The sequence below is a fragment of the Hypomesus transpacificus genome, chromosome 26, assembly GCF_021917145.1.
Source record: "Hypomesus transpacificus isolate Combined female chromosome 26, fHypTra1, whole genome shotgun sequence".
NCBI lineage: Eukaryota > Metazoa > Chordata > Actinopteri > Osmeriformes > Osmeridae > Hypomesus > Hypomesus transpacificus.
Window position 1 is genome coordinate 8,205,278 of NC_061085.1, and position 13,138 is coordinate 8,218,415.

General features: G+C 50.7%; 2 protein-coding genes across 2 annotated transcripts in view; one reads left to right on the top strand and one right to left on the bottom strand.

Moving 5' to 3' along the window:
- Positions 1-4,120, bottom strand: part of LOC124487548 (signal-transducing adaptor protein 1-like) — a 20,692-nt gene extending 16,572 nt beyond the window's left edge. Inside the window, exon 1 of the mRNA XM_047049942.1 lies at positions 1,869-4,120. The gene's annotated coding sequence lies outside the window, so the exon portion shown is untranslated. The remainder of the gene's footprint in view (positions 1-1,868) is intronic.
- hs2st1b (heparan sulfate 2-O-sulfotransferase 1b) overlaps positions 1-11,726 on the top strand; it is a 20,365-nt gene extending 8,639 nt beyond the window's left edge. Inside the window, exons 2-7 of the mRNA XM_047049945.1 lie at positions 4,959-5,209; positions 6,374-6,459; positions 6,930-7,068; positions 9,473-9,570; positions 10,226-10,383; positions 10,523-11,726. Coding sequence (XP_046905901.1) covers positions 4,959-5,209; positions 6,374-6,459; positions 6,930-7,068; positions 9,473-9,570; positions 10,226-10,383; positions 10,523-10,749 — 959 coding nt within the window. The 3' untranslated portion in view covers positions 10,750-11,726. The remainder of the gene's footprint in view (positions 1-4,958; positions 5,210-6,373; positions 6,460-6,929; positions 7,069-9,472; positions 9,571-10,225; positions 10,384-10,522) is intronic.
- Positions 11,727-13,138: the final 1,412 nt, after the last annotated feature.

Below are 13,138 nucleotides of genomic sequence, written 5' to 3' on the forward strand. Positions count from 1 at the left end.
TCATTTATTTTCCAATCTTGAAATACAGCGGAGAAAATGGAACGGGGCTCTTAGTTGGGCTTGAGTGTCGGGGGTGCGCCCCGTCCCGCCCGGTGGTTTGACAGGGTTACAGACCGGCAGGGTGTGCATATGGGTGTGGCCCCACCCCCTACCATGCGCTTAACCCCCTCACCTGGGGGCTGGTGATATCATCTTCAATCAGAGAGATTGGTTCTTTTTAATTGGGAAAGATTCTATTCCATGGTGTCGGGCAGCATACCTGTCTCGTAAAGACTGCCTGAAGGTGTCCCTGTTGGAGTAATCAACATGAAAGGAGATCCTGCTTAGTAGTGTGATGCCGAAGCAGCAGTCTGAACATACTGCACCAGACAGAGGGGTGGTGGTGGGGGTTACTGAGACAGTTTGATACGCTGTAACGAGTGACCCAAGGGACGGAAAGAGGAAGGGAGAGATGCTGGAGTGAATTCGGAGGGGATTAATACAATCCGGTAGGCCGCGATCCCGATGAATCAGGCTTATATGTTCCTTGAACACCTCCCTTCTCTGTGCCCTGCGTCAGTCCGGAAGAGGGCACAGGGACGGTGTCTTTTCTGGGGCATTCATCGCTGTGCGAACGTGTCTTGCTGAGCCATGACACAGAAGCAGCGACCCAGATGACGGTAAGACCATGGGAAGCAGGTGGCCCCTTCTCCTTCAGTGGAAACGGGAAAGAAATTAGCCCGTAGCGTGCCACGCACATCCCGTCCCAACCTTCCCTGCTGACGTCAAGACCTCTCGACGGTAGCGGGTGATCCCTCGATGATTGATTGCTAACAGTAAAGAGCAATCATTGGAAGAGCTCTATGAATCCGGCTGCCCGAATTTAAAGGAGGCTATACCTGTGTGTTGCTTAATCGTCCCCTTTCTTAGGAGCTGAACCAGTCAGCAGGACGATGTCGGGTCTAATTTATTCATGTTGTCGTCCTCGCTCTGATTCCGCGTTTGTCCCGTCTCCCCTACGGAGGTAAGGCCGTCCAGGGGGTGTGGGGGGGGGGCTTATCTGAACCCCACAGTGGCAGAATCACCGCGATAACGAGACACGGTTCAGAGGCGGGCTGCCGAGCGGAGCGTTCAACCGGGGGAGCGAGGGGGCGTCTTGCCCTTCCCGCTCCCTCCCATCTCCCACACGGAGCCCCGCCTCGTCGGGCTCTTCGCACCTCGTTCTGGAAGTGGGTCTGCAGTAGAAGGAATAGCTCAGAGGTAGCTTGGGGTAATGGAATAGCAGGGGGACACCAGGGTTTAAACGTTTTGGAATGTGCAGTGCTACGCAAACCTTTTACCGTTGTGGAGGTTGAAAGTTTCAAAGGCGATACTGTAGCGATGCCAAGGGGAACATGTTTTTTCGTCTCTGGGTTTGTGCTGTCGTTTGCAAGTTCCCAGCGGTGGATTTTCATTTTTTTCCCAGACATCTTAAACAAACACAACTAGGCAAATTGGCCAGTCTCATATTTCACAGGAGGTGGGGTAGCTGGAAAAAAACACACACACAAAACAGGCCTACAGCCTTTCTCTAATATTGAGACCGTGGCATGGGGCGTGATCAATTCTTCCATTTAATCAGGGAGAGAGAGAGAGAGAGAGAGAGAAGCCTTTATGAGGGCTAATGGATGACCACACATTCTTGAAAAAGGGGGAGGGGTCATAGGAAAATAATGCATTGCCCCTCCCCCAGCGCCTCCCCACCCCTAAATCGCTCCATCACAACAGACAGAAGCCTGATGAATCTGCATGCCTTCAATTAAGTCAACAGACGTAATTAGGTCCAATCAATCAGCCTGGGGGGCGCCTTCCCACACAACATCGCCTCCACGAGAGCTCTGAGATCTCACCTTGCGAAGCTGCGATGTCTTCCGGGGGCCGCAGACAGCATCAATCCATCACAGAACTTCACCATCCTCAGTGGAACTCCTCAGCATTCAGGTCCCACTGTGACAGACATCAACATCAGGCTTGCTTAGGAGAAGAACTACATGGTATATGAGTGTTTACTTTCCTCATAAATGGGATCAGAAACTATAATTTGTCAACCTCTTTTGATAGGAAGCTGCTCTGACATATTATCTTAACTCCTCAAGGGTAGGAAAGGGTAGAATTTAGCATTGAGGTTAGAACAGCATCAGTATCACAATATCTAGTTTTCCCTTTCATCCTTTTATCTATTTTTCTTTCCTTGAGGCGTAGTGAGAGTGAGCGAGGAAAGCTACTGGCCATCGTTCTTGTACTAATGTAGTGGTTTACAATAGCTTCTCCTTCAGACCCGAGTGGAATCGATTGACGGATTCTTTCAGGATCCAGTTTGAGCAGACGGAGATGAAAGGCTTTTAGTTGTCCCTGGAGGATGCTACGACGCGGCGTTCTGTCAGCGGCAGACTAGCGCGGCGGCGGACATGTCTAAAACAAGCTGCTAGCTGAAACATGTAGGCCGGGCTGGGCTAGGCTAGGCATGGACGCTGGGCTAGGCATGGACGCTGGGCTAGGCATGTAGGCTGGGCTAGGCATGTAGGCTGGGCTTGGCTAAGCTAGGCTAGCATCCTGGAGCACAGCCAGAGACATACGAGCAGGAGGAAGGCCGCCCGTGTCACTGGGGTGAGCCAGGCTCCGGTTAATGAATGAGGCCTCGCGATCAGAGCTGGAGCCCTCAGCGCTCCCCTTACACATGCACACTAACGAGCGCTACACAACAAATCATTTGTTCCGCTCGCAACTTGCCTCATTATGTGACGTTACAGCTAGCGCTGCCAATAACCTGCCATGTAAACTAAGACTGGTCTCTCTGCTGACTGTAAACTAATGATAGTCATTATAGTGGCAGTTGTTAATTGTAATAATAATGGATTCATTGTACGCATCCAAAGATGTGTACGATTGGGGGATTTGAACTTGTGACCTCTTGATATGCAGTCAAAATGTTCTAATCACTGAGCTTGACGACACTGTCAGACATCATTGATTGCCGCTTGACTTTTAGCCTTTCCCACAGTACTATGTGTCTGACTGTGTCATTGTTTTATACAACGGTATTTTGCAAGAGGGGCTGGGCCGGTGAAAATGCAAATTCGACACATTCCAATAAAAGGCACTGCAGTGTTATGGTTATGGTGCAGAATGAATGGACTTGACCTTCTGAACATAAATGATAAAAGATCAATAAGTGAAATCCACTGTTGAGGTGGAAGAGGCTTGGCTTGGTAGAGAGAAGAGAGTGCGACTGCACAGGGGTGACTAGTGTGACCATGTGATAAAGGACCATCCTTGTCCCAGGGATAGGTAATCGTTTATCAGTGTCTGCCTCTGGCAGGTGCGTGGGTCCCGCGGTCCGAGGTGATCGCGTGGCACTTCCTGCACACTCCAAACTGCTGAGGTACAGATTACAGTCTTTTACTTCAAGTTTGCTTTGTTGAGCTAAAAGGAAAAACAAGAATATTTTGGGGGGTGTTGTAGTTTTTTTTGTTTGTAGTTCATGCATTCGCAATTGTTTAAGAGTCTGCAAAAGATACCGATCCTTTCTGAGATTAGATTCAGCGCTGCAGTCTACCCTACTTTTATTTTGCTAGCATCATCTCACCAAGGATTTGAAATCCCTGCCAAGGACAATTCGAAGGCATTAAACCACCAGAACTTCTCTTGCACCCAGCCTGGAAGCACCCGTCTATGGAGACGGAACTCCGTAAGGTTCCGTGATCTGTGAATGTTCCGTGATCTGTGAATGTTCCGTGATCTGTGAATGTTCCGTGATCTGTGAATGTTCCGTGATCTGGCAGGGATGAGCCAGGCTTCCTTCAGCCTGTCAGTCACTGTAGCTGGTTCACAGGGGAGGCGGGCTCTCTGCTGTGGTATTGACAGCTACAATCAGCAGCTTATGAGGCCATACCTGTAATTAGCTCCCTGCAGACACTCACAATGGGAAAAGGGAACCAGGAAGAGAGAGGAAAAAAAAAGAAAAAGAACTTCACTTGTAATGATGTCTCCTGTCAATGATACCATCAAAGGCTTAATGACCTGGCGATGTGTTTGCGTGTCGTGATTGAGGGCAGGTGGTCGGGCTAATTAAAGCGTGCTTTAGAGCTTTGGAGTCTCTCTCTCTCCCCCCCCCCCCCCCCCCCCCCTGGGTGACTATCCACCGCCCCCCCTGCTGAGATCAGAGAGGAGCTAATGGTCACCATGGTACTGAGAAAGAAAGAGGGGGGTGAGTGTATTTATCCCTAGTTCAGTCCATCCTCCCAGCAGTGGAATGACAACTTGTCCTCCTCTGGGGGGCGACACTGAGCTACTGATGCTGCTGAGGAACTCCACCTGCTCTGGTCTACAGATAATAAACAGCATCACAGTCCTCTAATACACAGCTTCCCAATATGATGGAGCATGTTCCAGCCCTCCTGGTTCAGCCCTGTTAGAGGAACGAGGATATGCGCGTGTGTGTGAGTTTGTATCTCATTCTCCAGTGGGATATTTTTAATATGTTCATGTAACAAAGGCTGCCTTTGTACCACGGCATGTTGTGGGTTGAGGTGTTAAAGTGTTCAAGTCGGCACCTGTCTTTGTTTCACCCTTTCCTCTCTATCCCCCCCCCCCCCCCCATCTCTCACTCTCCCCTTCCTCTCTCCATATCTCTCCTCCCCCCTCTCTCTCTCCCCTCTCCATCTCTCACCGCCTCTCTCCATATCTCTCTGTCCCCTCTCCATCTCACCTCTCTCCATCTCCCCCTTCTCCCCATATCTTTTTCCCCCTCTCCCATCTCTCCCCCTCTCCCATCTCTCCATCTCACCTCTCTCCATCTCCCCCTTCTCCCCATATCTCTCTCCCCCTCTCCCATCTCTCCCCCTCTCCCATCTCTCCATCTCTCTCCCCCTCTCCCATCTCTCCCCATCTCTCATCTCTCCATCTCTCCTCTCTCCCCCTTCATCCACCGGTCGCTGCAGAGCAAACGATCGCCAGACATGAGGTGCGGGAGGTGGAGCAGCGGCACACCCAGGATGGGGGCCGGGAGGCTGCGGTGGCGGGTGCCTCACTGACTGACGCAGACGACGTGGTGATCATCTACAACCGGGTGCCCAAGACGGCCAGCACGTCCTTCACCAACATCGCCTACGACCTGTGCTGGAAGAACCACTTCCACGTGCTGCACATCAACACCACCAAGAACAACCCCGTCATGTCTCTGCAGGATCAGGTGAGGACACATCAGTGGAAAGAAAAATGAGAAATATATCTTCAACCTTTCGAAACTTTTGGTAGAAAATATTTTTTCAAAACAATATTTTTTTACTACAGACACACCAAGAATTGTGTTAGCTCCACCATGAAACAAGCAAGAAAATTGTGTATTATTTTGTGTATGCACATTGTAGTAAGCCCAACGACTATATGGATTACTTAAATAGTGTTGCAAATAACCTAGACCCATGTCAAAATGCAAAAACACTAGAATTTACATTTTGGGACATGTCAAGTTCAGTTTGGGACTGTTCGTTTTGTACTAGGGGACGGTACTGGGACAGGGAGGATAAAAAGTTAGTTGCGAGCCCTGGGGACCACCACACGGACACATTTTGGGTATTCTAGTTTAGAACCGACTCCTGTTCCCCTCCACACACACCTGCACCCTGACCCAGCATGTTCCAGAGACTCCACACACACCTCATGCACCCTGACCCAGCATGTTCCAGAGACTCCACACACACCTGCACCCTGACCCAGCATGTTCCAGAGACTCCACACACACCTGCACCCTGACCCAGCATGTTCCAGAGACTCCACACACACCTGCACCCTGACCCAGCATGTTCCAGAGACTCCACACACACCTCATGCACCCTGACCCAGCATGTTCCAGAGACTCCACACACACCTCATGCACCCTGACCCAGCATGTTCCAGAGACTCCACACACACCTCAGGTGGAAATCTGGCTGCGTTTGTCTTCCTGTCAGTGCTACTCCTCGGCTACTAACACGGGGTGTGAATGCCCTGAAGCCATCCTGTCTGTCGCTGCCGAGGTAATATCCTGTCTGCAGAGGCCTATCAACAGTATATTAGCTGTGCTGAGAATGTACAACACAAGCTTACTGCCTTACAGAGCTGTGTGCCGGAGGCAGAGCTGGGTGCAAAGTCACCTCCAGAGGGTAGCAGTAGCTTGCACAAGGGATCAAGGGTATCCATTCCTGGATGACTGTGGGATCCACAATCGGTACATAAGGTCTTTGTTGAAACACTGCTCTGGCCGAGGCAGTGACATGGTTATATTGAGGTGTTGCTGCTTGCAAAAACCAGTGGAACATCCACTGAGGTGTTTAGCCCAGTCGTCTTGTGTTTGATTTGTATTCCGTGTTCGCAGGTGCGGTTTGTGAGGAACGTGACGTCTTGGAGGGAGATGAAGCCCGGCTTCTACCACGGCCATGTGGCTTATCTAGACTTCACCAAGTAAGACCCCGGACCCTGAACCCTGTCTATCTCCTCTGAAGCCTGTCTATCTCCTCTGAAGCCTGTCTATCTCCTCTGAACCCTGTCTATCTCCTCTGAAGCCTGTCTATCTCCTCTGAAGCCTGTCTATCTCCTCTGAAGCTTGTCTATCTCTTCTGCCGCCAGATGAAAACACACTCATTATGTAGATCTCCGGATTGAGGTTTCAGTGGAAACGAATGGCTGCCCTCTGCATGTTTTTAGAGACACTGCACACAGTGTCTTTAACCTGCGGTGCTCTGATCAGAGCTTTACCTCTTACTGAGGATTACCGTCCCATTTAACCGCTGCCATCTTGTGGCCAAAAAAGGAAAAAGATTAATCATAATAATTCAATTCAGTGCTATTGTGTGCTCTAACTGTACAGCATTAGCCAATCACAGAGCGGTTTGGTTAAACCGCGTTCCTCCGCATTCCTCCATGTTCCTCAGATACGGGGTGAAGGGGAAGCCCATCTACGTCAACGTGGTTCGCGACCCAATCGAGCGGCTGGTGTCCTATTACTACTTCCTGCGTTTCGGTGATGACTACAGGCCAGGCCTGAGGCGGAGGAAACAAGGGGACAAGAAGGTCAGTTTTACATTTGAAACGTTTTACATCCTCTGGGGAAAAATGGACAGTGGTAACAAAAGCTCAGTGTGTTTTGACTCATTTGACTGTGGATCAAGAGGTCGTGGGTTCAAATTTTACCCCCTGTTAGGTGGCGGATGGATGTTCTAATCAGACATGATGCTGAAGTCTCAGAGTCTCCACGTGTGTGTGTGTTCTGTCCAAGACCTTTGACAAGTGTGTGTGTGTGTGTGTGTGTTCTATCCTAGACCTTTGACGAGTGTGTGTGTGTTCTGTCCTAGACCTTTGACGAGTGTGTGTGTGTTCTGTCCTAGACCTTTGACGAGTGTGTGTGTGTTCTGTCCTAGACCTTTGACGAGTGTGTGTGTGTTCTGTCCTAGACCTTTGACGAGTGTGTGTGTGTTCTGTCCTAGACCTTTGACGAGTGTGTGTGTGTTCTGTCCTAGACCTTTGACGAGTGTGTGTGTGTTCTGTCCTAGACCTTTGACGAGTGTGTGTGTGTGTGTGTTCTGTCCTAGACCTTTGACGAGTGTGTGTGTGTGTGTTCTGTCCTAGACCTTTGACGAGTGTGTGTGTGTGTGTTCTGTCCTAGACCTTTGACGAGTGTGTGTGTGTGTGTTCTGTCCTAGACCTTTGACGATTGTGTGTGTGTGTGTTCTGTCCTAGACCTTTGACGAGTGTGTGTGTGTGTGTTCTGTCCTAGACCTTTGACGAGTGTGTGTGTGTGTGTTCTGTCCAAGACCTTTGACGAGTGTGTGTGTGTGTTCTGTCCTAGACCTTTGACGAGTGTGTGTGTGTTCTGTCCTAGACCTTTGACGAGTGTGTGTGTGTTCTGTCCTAGACCTTTGACGAGTGTGTGTGTGTTCTGTCCTAGACCTTTGACGAGTGTGTGTGTGTGTGTTCTGTCCTAGACCTTTGACGAGTGTGTGTGTGTTCTGTCCAAGACCTTTGACGAGTGTGTGTGTGTGTTCTGTCCTAGACCTTTGACGAGTGTGTGTGTGTGTGTGTTCTGTCCAAGACCTTTGACGGGTGTGTGTGTTCTGTCCTAGACCTTTGACGAGTGTGTGTGTGTGTGTGTTCTGTCCTAGACCTTTGACGAGTGTGTGTGTGTTCTGTCCAAGACCTTTGACGAGTGTGTGTGTGTTCTGTCCTAGACCTTTGACGGGTGTGTGTGTTCTGTCCTAGACCTTTGACGAGTGTGTGTGTGTTCTGTCCTAGACCTTTGACGAGTGTGTGTGTGTTCTGTCCAAGACCTTTGACGGGTGTGTGTGTTCTGTCCTAGACCTTTGACGAGTGTGTGTGTGTGTGTTCTGTACTAGACCTTTGACGAGTGTGTGTGTGTTCTGTCCAAGACCTTTGACGAGTGTGTGTGTGTTCTGTCCTAGACCTTTGACGAGTGTGTGTGTGTTCTGTCCTAGACCTTTGACGAGTGTGTGTGTGTTCTGTCCTAGACCTTTGACGAGTGTGTGTGTGTGTGTTCTGTCCTAGACCTTTGACGAGTGTGTGTGTGTTCTGTCCTAGACCTTTGACGAGTGTGTGTGTGTTCTGTCCTAGACCTTTGACGGGTGTGTGTGTTCTGTCCTAGACCTTTGACGAGTGTGTGTGTGTGTGTTCTGTCCTAGACCTTTGACGAGTGTGTGTGTGTTCTGTCCCAAGACCTTTGACGAGTGTGTGTGTGTTCTGTCCTAGACCTTTGACGAGTGTGTGTGTGTTCTGTCCTAGACCTTTGACGAGTGTGTGTGTGTTCTGTCCTAGACCTTTGACGAGTGTGTGTGTGTTCTGTCCTAGACCTTTGACGAGTGTGTGTGTGTTCTGTCCTAGACCTTTGACGAGTGTGTGTGTGTTCTGTCCTAGACCTTTGACGAGTGTGTGTGTGTTCTGTCCTAGACCTTTGACGAGTGTGTGTGTGTTCTGTCCTAGACCTTTGACGAGTGTGTGTGTGTTCTGTCCTAGACCTTTGACGAGTGTGTGTGTGTTCTGTGTGTGTGTGTGTGTGTTCTGTCCTAGACCTTTGACGAGTGTGTGTGTGTGTGTTCTGTCCTAGACCTTTGACGAGTGTGTGTGTGTGTGTTCTGTCCTAGACCTTTGACGAGTGTGTGTGTGTGTGTTCTGTCCTAGACCTTTGACGATTGTGTGTGTGTGTGTTCTGTCCTAGACCTTTGACGAGTGTGTGTGTGTGTGTTCTGTCCTAGACCTTTGACGAGTGTGTGTGTGTGTGTTCTGTCCAAGACCTTTGACGAGTGTGTGTGTGTGTTCTGTCCTAGACCTTTGACGAGTGTGTGTGTGTTCTGTCCTAGACCTTTGACGAGTGTGTGTGTGTTCTGTCCTAGACCTTTGACGAGTGTGTGTGTGTGTGTTCTGTCCTAGACCTTTGACGAGTGTGTGTGTGTGTGTTCTGTCCTAGACCTTTGACGAGTGTGTGTCGTCGGGAGGCTCGGACTGCGCCCCTGAGAAGCTGTGGCTCCAGATCCCCTTCTTCTGTGGTCACCACTCTGAGTGCTGGTGAGTCTCTGGTGCCCTCTGGGCTAACACACTAACACTGGAGACCAGCCTGGTGCTCTCTGGGCTAACACACCAACACTGGAGACCAGCCTGGTGCTCTCTGGGCTAACACACCAACACTGGAGACCAGCCTGGTGCTCTCTGGGCTAACACACCAACACTGGAGACCAGCCTGGTGCTCTCTGGGCTAACACACTAACACTGGAGACCAGCCTGGTGCTCTCTGGGCTAACACACCAACACTGGAGACCAGCCTGGTGCTCTCTGGGCTAACACACTAACACTGGAGACCAGCCTGGTGCTCTCTGGGCTAACACACCAACACTGGAGACCAGCCTGGTGCTCTCTGGGCTAACACACTAACACTGGAGACCAGCCTGGTGCTCTCTGGGCTAACACACCAACACTGGAGACCAGCCTGGTGCTCTCTGGGCTAACACACTAACACTGGAGACCAGCCTGGTGCTCTCTGGGCTAACACACCAACACTGGAGACCAGCCTGGTGCTCTCTGGGCTAACACACTAACACTGGAGACCAGCCTGCCAGCCTCTCTCTGGACCACACAGGGGGGATGCACTGAGCATCCTTGTTTGGGATGCTGTGGTACTGTGATACTGGTGGATGTTTTGAATGTGTTTTGTGTGTGTGTGCAGGAACGTCGGCAGCAGGTGGGCCCTAGAGCAGGCCAAGTCTAACCTGGTGAATGAGTACCTGCTGGTCGGGGTGACGGAGGAGCTGGAGGATTTCATCATGATGCTGGAGGCTGCGCTGCCCCGGTTCTTCAAGGGCGCCACAGAACTCTACCGTACAGGTACCCCTCCTCTTTCTCAGGTACCCCTCTCCTCCCCTCACAGGTATCCCAGCCCTCTCCTCTCAGGTACCCAACCCCTCGCTGCCCAACTTCCTGGTGGTCTCCAGCGCTCACCTGGTTCTCCTGTGTGCTCCTGCAGGGAAGAAGTCCCACCTGAGGAAGACCACGGATAAGAAGCCCCCTACCAAGGAGTCCATCACCAAACTGCAGCAGTCGGAGATCTGGAAGATGGAGAACGAGTTCTACGAGTTTGCCCTGGAGCAGTTCCAGTTCGTCCGCGCCCACGGCGTGAGGGAGAAGGACGGCGAGCTCTACCTCCTGGCTCAGAGCTTCTTCTACGAGAAGATCTACCCCAAAGTGAACTAGACCGGGCTCCAGGGAGGACCTGCCCACCTCTGACTGGGACCTGAGAGACCTGCCGGGAAAGGATGATTCTCTGGGGAGGAGAGGAGAGGAGGGGCTGGCTCTGTGAAGCACTGCGACTGTGACTGGGTCGTGTTAGCCACATCGCTAACATGCTAACCTTCACATCCCTGCCCTGTCGAAACGCCTCCTCACTGGGGACTTGTTCAGGGCCGTCTCTAAGGAAAGCACAACCACGGCAACCGCAGAGAACATTCCTCGTCATGGAGATCATGTGGAGTGATTGTTTTTTCCCCCCCAGAATATTCGGATTTTAAAAACGTGACCATGATTGTGTTTGATTGTTTAAGCTGCTGAACAAACTGAAAGTTGTTGATTCTGGATGTATCACTGACTCGTGGCAAAGACTGGTTACTTGTTTTTTAAAGGGAAATATTTGTCTGGCATCTTTAGATTTGTTAAACAGATGCTGCAGGAAAATTGTGTACTTTTATCAGATTTCTTTTTCTGCATTGTCTTATGTATGATTTACTGGCTGCATTCTTATAAATCGTTTACAGAGGGGAAAAAATGACAGAGCTTCACAAAGCAAATGGAAACAACGTTTTGTACATATTGTATTTACATTTACAGTGCATATTTTGTATTAAGATTATGTATATGGACCAAATGGTTGTGAGGGGAAATCAATTTCTTGCACATTGTGGTGCGTGAACTGTAAATTAATTTTCATTTGTATCTCTTTGAAATAAACTTTTTTAGATACCAAGTTATAATTTTCAAAATATCACAAAATATATACCAAGCTGTCTCTTTTTGATATCTTAGTTTTATTCCCCATGCGGTGTTGGAATGTCGCTAAAACATTTCTTTTTATATCCTTTTTTCTCATTGAACTGCCAGTTTTCCCTTTTAAATAAATTCTTGGCACAAGTGACCAAAACATTTCAAATAAATACTTCACTCAAGTTCTCAGTTAACCATAGCTATTCATTGAAGCATAATATCATATTATTTGTGTTGTGTGAAAGATGTCTGTGCCAAGGACACATTCTCAAGCATTTTTTCTTCATGTAGTTTGGTTTTGAGGTTTGATTCCTCTAAGTCTTCATGACGCACCCAGTGTGGATGTTTACTTCTGGATGTAATGTAATGGTTGAAAACGGTCAGGTGAACAGTAGGAAGGGCAGCAGGTGTGTGGTGGACAGTAGGGAGGGCAGCAGGTGTGTGGTGGACAGTAGGGAGGGCAGCAGGTGTGTGATGGACAGTAAGGAGGGCAGCAGGTGTGTGGTGGACAGTGAGGGCAGCAGGTGTGTGGTGGACAGTAGGGAGGGCAGCAGGTGTGTGGACAGTAGGAAGGGCAGCAGGTGTGTGGTGGACAGTAAGGAGGGCAGCAGGTGTGGTGGACAGTAGGGAGGGCAGCAGGTGTGTGGTGGACAGTAAGGAGGGCAGCAGGTGTGTGGTGGACAGTAGGGAGGGCAGCAGGTGTCTGGTGGACAGTAGGGAGGGCAGCAGGTGTGTGGACAGTAAGGAGGGCAGCAGGTGTGTGGTGGACAGTAAGGAGGGCAGCAGGTGTGTGGTGGACAGTAGGGAGGGCAGCAGGTGTGTGGACAGTAGGAAGGGCAGCAGGTGTGTGGTGGACAGTAAGGAGGGCAGCAGGTGTGGTGGACAGTAGGGAGGGCAGCAGGTGTGTGGTGGACAGTAAGGAGGGCAGCAGGTGTGTGGTGGACAGTAAGGAGGGCAGCAGGTGTGTGGTGGACAGTAGGGAGGGCAGCAGGTGTGTGGTGGACAGTAAGGAGGGCAGCAGGTGTGTGGTGGACAGTAAGGAGGGCAGCAGGTGTGTGGACAGTAGGAAGGGCAGCTGGTTTGGTGGACAGTAGGGAGGGCAGCAGGTGTGTGGTGGACAGTAGGGAGGGCAGCAGGTGTGTGGTGGACAGTAGGGAGGGCAGCAGGTGTGGTGGACAGTAAGGAGGGCAGCAGGTGTGTGGTGGACAGTAGGGAGGGCAGCAGGTGTGTGGACAGTAGGAAGGGCAGCAGGTGTGTGGTGGACAGTAAGGAGGGCAGCAGGTGTGGTGGACAGTAGGGAGGGCAGCAGGTGTGTGGTGGACAGTAAGGAGGGCAGCAGGTGTGTGGTGGACAGTAAGGAGGGCAGCAGGTGTGTGGTGGACAGTAGGGAGGGCAGCAGGTGTGTGGACAGTAAGGAGGGCAGCAGGTGTCTGGTGGACAGTAGGGAGGGCAGCAGGTGTGTGGACAGTAAGGAGGGCAGCAGGTGTGTGGTGGACAGTAGGGAGGGCAGCAGGTGTGTGGACAGTAGGAAGGGCAGCAGGTGTGTGGTGGACAGTAGGGAGGGCAGCAGGTGTGTGGTGGACAGTAAGGAGGGCAGCAGGTGTGT